Source organism: Ruditapes philippinarum, unplaced genomic scaffold (genome assembly GCF_026571515.1).
Source record: "Ruditapes philippinarum isolate M1 unplaced genomic scaffold, ASM2657151v2 ctg9738_1_1_1_1, whole genome shotgun sequence".
NCBI lineage: Eukaryota > Metazoa > Mollusca > Bivalvia > Venerida > Veneridae > Ruditapes > Ruditapes philippinarum.
This window is the reverse complement of record NW_026855083.1, coordinates 124872-137154: the sequence shown is the minus strand read 5'-3', so window position 1 is coordinate 137154 and position 12283 is coordinate 124872. Positions and strand designations below refer to the sequence as shown.

The following is a 12283-nucleotide window of genomic DNA, read 5'->3' as shown; positions in this document are numbered from 1 at the left end:
CATAGTAAAGTAAAATCATTGGAAAAAGAAAAGAAAGTAATAGAAAACAAGGTAACTAATTCACATTCTTAAAGATGGTATGTTCTTTTAAGAAAAGTTACACAAAGATTAAATTAATGTATTCAAATTTTCAATAATCGATTAAATTCATTTCATTTATTATCACAGTTTAAAAAACTACTTGTATTTTGTAGTTTGTAGATATATCCTAGAGACATAATTTCGATAGCACTACTAAGAAATGATGAGAGGTGTAGTTGCATAGGTTTTACTGTGACGAATTGTGAAATAGATAATAAGAATAAAAAGAAATGAATGTTATATTTGCATTAAAATCGCAGAGGTGTGCAGTTCTGATATATTAAGGGAAACGATTATTCTATAGATATGATGTACTCAAAATGTTTATATAATGTATGATTATATTTGATTTGCCTCGTGTGTACATAATGTCATTCAGAGTTGAACATTTTATAGAATTGAGATAACAATTTAAGTGTTATTTAACGTCTATTGAATTTTCCCTTTACTTTATGTTATCAGTATATTGATCAGATGATTTGGACTCGATAATCAAAGCACATCTTATTTTTAAGATCAAAAATGCTTTGGTTGGTTTGTTTTTATAATTATACATAAAACACTCTGGGTCTGCAAAATCCATCTATTTTTGTTTATACGTTTCGAATTTTATGTGCACGTTGTTAATTGTAACAGTAGTAAAACGTCACATATCTAGCATAGCTTATGACTTTACTTTTTCAGAAATTACTGACACAACTCAAGTTTCCTTGTCCATTGTATTCAATATTTATTACTGCAATCATTATAATAGCTTTTAATAATTAAGACAATGGCAATAGCTTTTTGTACAAATAAACAAATTACTTTAACATATGTGTACATCATAAATTTCATTTTGCCTAACACCGTTAGAAGTGAGAAATAAGCAGGCTTCATTGGAACCTTATCTGTGTGAACTATTGATATATTCACAACCCAATGGATTCCTTAGAATATACTTAAACTCATAAAACATTTATTTAAAATCAATATCCTTGAATGGGGTTGCTTAGTTATCCTAACGATATTTACTCTTCATATTGATATATCTTTAATATACGAATATTTAAAGAAGTGGGTTTTTAGCAAAGATGGGTTTTAGACAAACAAACAACAATCGAAATGTTAAATTATTCAACAGGAAATTCGATTGAAGAAAGAGTCAGCTAAAACAATAGAAAATCTCCAAAATAAAGTGAAATCATTGGAAAAAGAAAAGAAAGTCATAGAAAATAAGGTAAAGAACTCAAATGCTTAAAGTTGGTATGATTTTTTTTTTTAGAAAAATCGCACAAAGATGAAAGTATCCGAGTTTTCAATAATCGTTTTTATTCATTTCATTCATTATCACAGTTTTGTACAGTTTGTAGGTGTAGATACTACTTAGAAACCTAATGTCAGTAGCAGTACTAAGAAAGAATGAGAGTTGTTGTAATGGTTTTACTGTGACGAATTGTGAAATCGATAATAAAAAATCAAATGGTATATTTGCATAAAGACTATGGTAATTGTATAATCAGGAATGTTTCAACACATTGGGGCATGATTGATATAAAAATAACTATGTATTAGTTGCACAGAATATTGATTTAGAACAGTTTTACTCTTTGTTTTTAAGGATGAAATACGAATAACAGTGCTGTATTTATTTTGTTTTTATACATCAGGTTCAACAATATAAAAAAGAAAATGAAATTCTGAAAGAATACACAAGCCTACATGAAGAAACTTGTAATATGTTTTACTTTTTCCAAACATTGAAATATATGTCTTGATTTTATTTCTGTTGAGCTTTAAAAGAAACTTACATTTCTGTTTTTTAAAGAACAATTTCTTGCACTTGTTTTCACTAATATTATCTAAAAAACAAGCTAGAACAATTATCTATAAATGTCTTAATACTGAAGAATTAAGCTTAGAAGATTGAAACAATACTACGAGAAAAAAAGTCTAAGATAACAACATAATGAGTTACTATATTTTTCATTCTTCAAACTGAAAAAAGATGCTATACCCCTTGCGGATGCATCGTGCTGCAAATGATTTGTTCGAAAAAGATATAACAAGCATTATTCCTTCTGAATTAATTTTTAAGTTCAAAATTCTATGCAAGAATTCATCACTTTTGCTAGTCGTTATGTGGTTTTGATTTTGAATAAACTTGTATAACATTTCAAATCTCATCCCTTACATGATTTGTACATCAAGGTGATGACCATCCGTTTCAACAAAAGATTGATACTATAGCAGACGACGTTGCAAATGAAAGAGGTGGAGACGTTTCACATCAAAGTCAGACTAAAGTTAGTATCAGTATCAGACTAAAGTACGTTTGAATGATTATTATCTAAGAGTATGATTATATAGCAATAATTGAATAATTAAAGTGACATCATGCACATTTTTTCATTGTCAATTTGAGCTGAATTTAGTACACATTTAAACAGATTGATTGTTACAATGATGTAATGGTGAACTTGATGGATGTTTACAAATATTTTCTTTGACCAAGTGGGTTGTATGTCGTTCGTGCGAAGTAAATGATAAAGTTGAAAGGAATGATGGCAAAACACAAAATTATTTAGAATTTTACCTGTTCAGTCTTTATATAATCTTGGATTAACATAATGCCACTTTAATTAATTTTTTGTTTCTGTTTAAAACATAATAAGAGTACGGATAATAATTTGAATGATCTCAAAATGTATTCTATAATGAAATATTAATAAAAAAAAATATAATGAGGAGTTTGATAAAGGAAACTACAATGTATCTGTTCATATTTGATATATTAAATGTACTTCAATAAGGAGTTCAATATAGTTGTTCTCGGTTTTCAAAAATGAATGTTTAAGTGTTCTATATTAATTCTGTTTCTATACATTAGGTCCACATATATAATAAGGAGAATGACACTCTGAAAGAAAACACGAGCATGCATGAAGAAAGTTGTAATATGTTTTTCGTTTATCGATCAATTAATTATATTTATTGATTTAAGTTCTGTTTAGCTTTAAATAAAACTTACATTTCTATTTTAATGAAAAATGTTTTAGAATATTTTTCAATAATATCATCTGTAAACAAGCTAGAAAATCATCTATAATTGTGTTAATACTGAAGAATTAAACTTAAAATATTGAAACCATACTACGAGGAAAAGTGTGATGAGCGATTATATTTTGCATTCTTCAAAATGGAAGAAAGATCTAATGACAAATATTACTTTCCACTTCAAAAATCAATTTATCTAGTCATTCTGCGGTAGTTATTTTGAATATAACATAATAAGTAAAACATTTCAAATCTTATTCGTTTACATGTTTTGTACATCAAGGTGATGAACTTCAGTTTCAACACAAGATCGATACTATGCCAGACGAAATTGCGAATGAAAATGATGGAAACGTTTTACATCTGAGTCAGGCTAGTGTATGTATCATTGACTAAAGTATGTTTGAATGGTTGTTATAATATCGTGTAATAAATAATAAAAAATAATTAAAGCTCTAAAGTGACATAATGCTCGTTTTCATTGTCAAGTTGAGCTGAAACGACTACATATTAAAAAAGGCTGACTATTAAAATGGTGATTGGCGAAAAGAATATTGTTTACAATAAAGTATAAATCTGCCGTTCATATAAAAAGACTTCCCCATTCTTTTTATAATTCTATATAATCTTATATTTACAAACTGTCACTTTTATAAGGACCATTTCTTGATTTGATATATTAAATGTAAAAAACTGTTATAATGTTTATGAATAAACTCATACCAAACGTTATATTTGCTTTTTTTATTTAACTAATTGAAGGCGTTTTCTCTGTGCAAAGAATAAACATCGTTTTGATATCATTCAATATGCAGATGTGAACGTGTTATATATGTACTGACAAACAAAGAAAATAAGCCATTTTAACATTGTAATCCCTAAAATCATTACAGACTAGTATATTACTTATGTCTTACATTGTATTTATTTATGTTTACAGAGCAAATGTGTAGAGGATGATATTCAACAATATATAAACGGATACCCTGTAAGTGTTTTACTGTATATATTGTTTGATTTGTTTTGTTGGGAAACACTTCGATTACAGTTTATTGATAGATGAAATCATCTTAACCTTAACCTGCTGTGTCCGAAAGTGATGTGTCTCGCCAAAGTATAGTCAGGCCAGCCGGCACAATTCATGTATTCTAAGAACGCTCGTTTTGGTTGATTACACAAATGTTGTCATTTGTTATCTAAATCCCTTAACTGTGAATAGACGGTTTCATATTCAAAGAAAAACAAATCCATTACATAAATTCAGCAGGTTATCTAACTAACTAAAGTTGACTCATTTTTAAACTATTAACATTATATCAACTGTTGATATTAGGGTAATTTATTACAAACACTCATTCATCTTGAAATTTTGTGTTGCTTTTATTTGAAAGATTTGAAACTAATAATATTTTAGTTTATCACCTTTCTACCACATGTTTGCCACTAAATATGTTTAATTAAGTATTATATTTTTAATTTGTAAGCAAGAAAAGTGTTACTTTGAAATTATATGATGTAAATGCTTTTCAGGATCAAGAGGACGATCTTATGCGGAACGAAAATTACAAATTTTTTATGGACGAGATTCCTTCACGACCTAATGGTATTCCTTTTTTGACATTTGTTGTCTAGAACACTATCAATTTCAGGAATATTTCACTTAAAAATAAGCAATAATAATTCCTCAACAAATGGTACCTGTCTAAAGGAAAATATTGTACCAATCTTCACCTCATTGAATTTGAAATTGATTATTGAGTCAGTGGTACTAATTGTGTTACAGAAGTGTTTTGTAATGATTCGGAATAGCGTATCATGACGACAACGTAGAAACTACAAGCAATTATACTTAGTGTTGTTTCTTGTCTTGAATAGCAGTCTTTAGTCTTGTTGTTGTTGTTGTTTTAGGCGTGATATTTTTAAACATTAAGTTCATACAAATTTATTTTAGTATGATTGAATGTGGTCAGCATCCCTTAGATTACTAATCCGGCACGTTATCCACTCGGCCACGCCGCCAACATTTAAACATTTGACTCCGTATCGGGTATTATTTATTTTAAAACAACTTAATATTTACTACACTTTTCAAAAGCAAAACATTTTTTACATTGATGTTATGTCTACTATAATTTCAATTGAAACAAAATCAATTTGGTTTTATGATTTTTGTAACATGAGTTGAAGTGGAGAAACTAGCATGTTTTATATTTAATGCCATCGGCCTAAGTGGTAAAAAATGTTACAAAATGTGCAAATAAAGGATTCAAATCGATAATAATGAATAATGAAGAACAAGACAAATATAATAACATCGTTAAGACGCTTAACACATGCCTTTGTTTGTATAACAATTTTGTAACGGGGAGCTTCACCGAAATCAATAACAAACAAATATTTCAAAGTCGTGTTGTATTGAGTCTGTTTTTATCTTATAGGTGATTACATTGATACTATTCATAATGAATGGTGGGGTGATTATAAAAGATTAGAAGACAATCGAAAATATATGCAGTGGTAAGGCAGTCTGTAAAGGTGCATTATAATCAAATATTTTACTTTTACTCACAGGACTTTCAGTCTTAATTGTTCTCTAAACATTCTGCAGAAGGGTTGTGTGGCATTTACTTTGCCTGTATATTCGACCTATAGATCTATACCTATATTTCAATTTAGATTTTTAATCTTTTACACGTATGAATTATTACTTAGGTCACAAACAATGAAAATATTGTTCATGAGGAAGATAAGGAAAAAGATATATACAACTTATATTACATGTATTACTGCTATATTTGTTTCAGTCAAAAATCTATAAATGAGCAAATTGAAACAGTTTTACAGATATTTTCTTATACTAATAGGTTGTTTCCAGTAAGAGCAAAGAGCTGTAATAGACAAGCCCAGGAACTATTTCCTCATGAAATAAAGGTATACATTGAATTTTTTGTATATATTTATATTTGAATAAGGTGTTCCCATAAATTACTCCTCAATTAAACATTTACTCAATTGTTCGTGATTAATATCAAGTATCTTCGGAACATATCATAGTATGTAAAACAGAACAATAATGGAAAGCTTTGTTAAAAGTTCTTTAAGTTATACAATGTTCTTTATGGATATCCCTTTAAAAATAAATCACTCACTAGTAATTCAAAAGTTTTTTTTTTCCCAAATATCGTGATATTCGGGACAATATTTTATGTGATAAAATAAGGCCCTGTCTCAGAATAAAATTAAACATTTATTTATATAATTACAAAACCATAAGATCTTATATTAAAAAACACCCTATATATCTCTTTGAAACATCAGCTATGCTTTGGAATAATCATTATTTTCTAATCTAAACAATTCTTTGAAGTAAAGGAATATTGTTTCCTTTCACATACTAATATTTACTTTTATATAAATAAACTTATCGTATTTAGATGAACAATTCACAACTTATTTTTAAAATGGTGATGCATTTTCGTATGAAATTTGCAATTGGTTGCTTTTATAATTGTTAGAATGTTATTTTTGAAAAAAATATGGCTTCTTTGTAAAAGTAAAAAAAAAGTCAATATTTTTTAAAATATAACCTAAATATCATGACACGTCAGTACTTTTATATCATGAAAAGTGCAAATATAACAATAAATTAGGAGTGACAAAGCTGTATTTCAATTATCAAAATGAATTCCTGACGCTTGTATTTTGAAGAAAAAAAATGATTTCAGTGAGCTTTATGACATGACGGGACTTGACATATTTTCCGGGATGGTTTAGCTATTTTCTAAAGGTCATAACCAATACCTTGGGTGCAATTTTCTTAGATTAATCCCTCACCACGTTAATCATATTTATTGTGCGAATTATTCAATAATTAAAAACGTTGCAACGGTGTTCACACACATCTGGATAATAATTGCACTAACTTTCAATTTTCAGTTTAATTCTAAGTATATTTCTTTACTTTTCGTTTCATTTCTTACCCCGATTTTCATGCTCCATTTGATTATGTTAAAAAGTTTTAAATTTTATTTACGTATGTGTATATTTTAACATTGCAAAAGCTCAAATAGATTTAACTATTAAACATATCAAGTTTTAGATTTGTTATAAAACACCAAAATGTTCAATATCATTTTTTCTTTTGAACGGATTGATTTTTTTTAAATAGTTATCAACAACAACAAAAATATGATTTAATATTGACGTCTAATAAAACAAATTTATTTTACAACAGAAAATTTGTGATTGTAAGGAGGCGCAAGATAGACTTTTACTATCGTACAAGATGATGCTAGACTTTTATGGATTGAAGCTAGAAAATAAAAAAGATGGTACAGTTGTAAGATCAGATAACTGGGAAGAAAGATTTGCAAATTTAAACAGGTGCTTTATTTTGATTTCAAAATAATTTTTAATATATTACCAATAATTTTCAAAATGCGACAAATAGACAAATAGACACTGTCATATTAATTACATTTCGTCTAATTTTGTCACAGTTTCATTAAACACTAGAAACAATTTGCTTGCTAAAGTGAAGACCGTTTTTTTCATTTAAAAGTTGATTTTTTTTCATTACTACTTCAAATATTGAAACAAACAGTAGAAATATATTTATGAGTTATAACTACAAAATATTTTTGGAAACAAAATGGTGATACTGTTCTAAGTTAATCAACGTGAAAAGTGCTGAATACAAACGACGTATCTCGTGGATTGGAAATGTTCCATCTGGCTATGAAGACTTACGTACAAACTGTGTCATCTATGAGTATTCAGGACGTTTCCCAGACAGAAGGGTGCATGGATTAACTAAATCTAAGAACAATTTCCAACCCTACATTCGAGCAAAGCCAGCTCTGAAAGTAAAAGCAAAGGCGATGCTAAAAACAGACAGCGCAAAAAATGTACATGACCATCTGAACAACGGCAATGATATCCACGAATTGCCTAGGAACTTGATGCAGAATGCAGAACATGAAATATAGTGAAAATCGTAAAGCTAGAAATGAAAAGGACAATCTACACCTACGAAACATTGCTGATCACATATTAAACATTGAAAATAAAGTTTACTTGGGACATAGCTTCATTAGGTCAGTGATACATTCACCGCCAGGGCCATCCGTTGTACTTTACACGGATGAGCAGATTCAGGACATTAAAAGATTTTGTTGTAAAGAAAACGGATCTATACTTGGTGTTGATAAGACATACAATTTAGGACAATTATTTTTGACTACAACCGTATTTAAAAACTTGTCTGTGGTTAGGTGTGATACAGGCGCACCACCAATATTCTTAGGACCTTCATTTTTACATAGAAAATCTGACTTCGAAACTTTTAATGTATTTTTCTCTAATGTGGCCTCGAAATTCAGTGACGCGGAATTAGATAAATTAATAATAGGATCAGACGACGAGACTGCGTTACGGAAGAGTCTAAAAAGGTCCTTTGTTGGTGCGACCCAAGTAATCTGTACACGGCATCTTCGGCAAAATGTTAAAGAATATCTGATAAAAAAAGTAGGCGTCGACGAAAAAGAACGTAAATTACTTATAAATGAACTGTTCGGAGAAGACGGCGTAGCAAATGCTAGCGACACTATAGTTTATAACCAGAAAATGGATAATTTATGGGGCATCGTAGATACGATGGCCCCTAGGTTCAAGCCGTATCTTCAAACGCGCATTGAGCCTTTGATACGTGAATACGTCAATCTTCCCGGGAGATTAAGACATATCGAAAAACAGTGGTCTAACAATAATGCCGAAAGCATGAATAATATACTTAAAATCGGCACTAACCACAAATTGGAAGATTTAACAACTCTTATTGAGACAATTCAAACGATTGTCAACTCTATGTACAAAGACGTGGAAAAAGCACTTGTAAGTGTAGGCAATTTGAAATTGTCAAGAAATTTTGAACACCATGCATTGTTTAAGTGTTGATGTGTGGGTTAATAAAACCAAAGAGGAACGGAACACACTGTTGAATAAATTCTACCGAGATAAAGGGCGCTCTTATACTGTAACATCAACTAATGGATGGCTTACTTTACCAAACACACCGAGTGCAGGAAAAAAACCGCATCAACGGCGAAGACGCGCAGCTGAAAGAGCAACAAACCATAAGTAATGGACAATGTATATATATATATATATGAATTAAACGTAATATATACTGTTTATTTGTTATGATTGAAAATGATATTTATTTTTTGAGCAATGTTCTCATATGTTTAAAAGAAAATTCATTAAATTCTAAAAATTGTCATATTGAAAAAATAAGATAATACTATGTTCAAATGTGATATTAGAAACTATTGATAATTGATACACAGTCTCTTTGAATATATAAAATAAACATGTAGGTATGTGGTGTTTAAAACTCTACACACTATAGATGGTCAAACTATGAATATATATGTGATATTAGAAACTATTGATAATTGATACACAGTCTCTTTGAATATATAAAATAAACATGTAGGTATGTGGTGTTTAAAACTCTACACACTATAGATGGTCAAACTATGAATATATAGTGACCAAACGTACTTGACCTGCAATAGGGAATGCAGCTTCTTTTCATTTTACATTCATTCTTTTTTCAAACTAGACATATTAAGCAAGAATTTCATAGATTTCAATACATTTTTGCTATTAAAAATATTTTACTTAATGATGAGCATAGTATATCTTTAATATAGCTATAATTCTATGATTTGAAAGAATGTTGTCAAAAATGCTCATTAAATTAATTATTATTTCCTTTACTTTGTTTCCCTTTATAATTTTAAACGTCCATTTTCAGAATACCATTCATATGCCAATAAGATGTTCAGTTACATTGATACATATGCGTATCAGCTTCACTTGTGTATTTGTTTTATGTGGTCATTTCCTTGTTCAATGTTCTATTTTTAAAGATGCTAACAATTTTTTGTTTCCCTATTAGTTATATTGGAAATATACTCAATTGTCGGGATAATGTTAATTATTCTATAAACATCTTTTCAGTTAGACATTCCAGAATACATTAGAAAAATAGTCATTTTTTGAAATATCTATAAGTATATCACAAATCATTATTATACAGTTGATGGTATTGGTAAATAACTTTTTTTAACCTTCCCTTTTTAATCCTATTTGGTTTGAGGATTCTTTGATAATGTGATAATTTTATGCTGATATGACAATCATTTTAATTTCGAAATTAACAAATAAGCCATACAAACACGAACATTGCAAAAGTTGTAGCACACTTTTTTTATTTTGTGCATTTAAAGAACGTCTTTGTAAAATTTATTGTATTATCTAAAGATATATACTTATACATGCTTTGAATTTGTGTTATGTTGTACACTGTAATTGTATCTTACATGCCTTATAATAAATGTTACTATTAAACATGCATACATGTTTTTGTATGTGACTTAATCTTATGTAGTGAAACATGTGACAAGCTAGTTGTAATCTTAGCAATAAGCTGTTAATATATAGTAACATGTTAAATCACCATAGGTCTATATTGTCGGTCTTTAGTTTCGAAATTTTCGAAAGGCTGAGCGATTATGTCGAAATTCAGTAATGTTTCATATCTTAAAAGACCTTAATTTTTTCGATCTGTTGTCGTCAACATGCCCCAGAATAAATCATTATATGAATTTAAGTCCTTACATACGCTCTGTATGGCTTTAGATAAAGTTATTAAATAAATTAATTGTAATAGCTGCACATAATATTTCCCGATACTAGTTGGGCACACGTTTCACGCATAGATATTCAATTTTGCCAGGGAAGGGAAACGATTCGCACACTTGCAGAGTTCTCTCCCTAAATACATTTCTGATTATTATGCACACTGATTTTGTTATCTAAATATTAGTATGAATGCTATCATATATTATTCTTATGTGATTGTCATTCCTCAGGCAGAGAACTTCTCAGTTCGAAATATATATGTATAAATGTATGTACTTCTAGGTTATGAAATCCTGTGTCTCACTTTGCACTGTAAATCGACTATGAATTTGTTGTTACTATTTTATTGTTGAATAAAAGTTATGTTATGTCAAGTTATATTATGTTATGTTATGTATAACTGAGATAAAAATGAAAACATTTCCTCAATGCCGTGTCCTAGAGTATTCCGGTCTCCCCTACTTTTTATTGTTTTTGATAAGAGTTAAGTATGTAAAAAGAATCCTTTAATCCAAGTGATTACCTATTATTATTTATTTTCAATAATTAAGCGTTTTCTTTTACCGAAATAAACACTTTATATTTACTTTACGCCACTTTACTCCTCTTTACTCCACTTTACGCCCCTTTACGCCACTTTACGTATTTTAGGCACACCGATTGTGAATAACAATTTATAATATTACAAAACCTAGCGTAATAGTCCACCCACTTGTATTCGAATAATATTTATTCTTTTCCTAAAATTACAATGTTCATTCACATTGAATAATTATACCTTCCATAATAGTTTGTTTCTATTTCAAAGCAGGCGATTTTTCATTACAACAATTGAAAAAGTAATCGTAAGGGCACGCGTAAATATTTTGCATGCAAATTTTTTGATGATTATAATAATTGATTTATTTTTATTTTCAGATCGAAGCACAATCATAACAGAATAACAAGAATTCTGAAATGTCTGGGTGAACTAGGATTTGAACATTTGAAAAAGAACTTTATTAAGTTTATTTTAGTTGAAATATTAGAGACGAAAACCCTCGTGAACTTGCAGGAAAGTTGCTTCAATTACTGGATTGCAATTTTGAAAGACCCAAGTGAGAGAGCGGAAATGAGCGTCTTTTACGAACAGCTTACTAAAAATATGTCTGATTCTTTGACATAGTGAAAATGTTTTGTTTTTTTAGGAATGTGTTCTTTATTCTTATTAAAATGTAAGTAAATTCTTAACATTTGGTACTTGTTATTTTAATGTCCTTAAATTTATTCTGATGAACTAACCATTAACACTTTGTTTATTGTCAGACATCTAGTTTGTTTTGAAACTTTGTTAGAAATGGAAACAAAAATGATATATCGATTTAGGTGTAAATGCACAATATAAAAATATGAAATATTAATGATTCCGATGATACTTAGAAACTATACTAGTAACAGATATTGATATAAATTATAA

The 12283-nt window shown here is 28.9% G+C and overlaps 1 protein-coding gene across 1 annotated transcript; it reads left to right on the top strand.

Moving 5' to 3' along the window:
- Positions 1 to 6: 6 nt before the first annotated feature.
- LOC132742056 (opioid growth factor receptor-like protein 1) lies at positions 7 to 12062 on the top strand. Its single transcript, XM_060730341.1, has 12 exons — positions 7 to 51; positions 1205 to 1300; positions 1731 to 1794; positions 2272 to 2366; positions 2951 to 3014; positions 3401 to 3495; positions 4058 to 4105; positions 4648 to 4720; positions 5556 to 5634; positions 5982 to 6048; positions 7352 to 7500; positions 11746 to 12062. Exons 5-12 carry the CDS (start codon positions 2999 to 3001, stop codon positions 11990 to 11992), a joined length of 774 nt encoding a protein of 257 aa, XP_060586324.1. The 5' UTR covers positions 7 to 51; positions 1205 to 1300; positions 1731 to 1794; positions 2272 to 2366; positions 2951 to 2998; the 3' UTR covers positions 11993 to 12062.
- Positions 12063 to 12283: the final 221 nt, after the last annotated feature.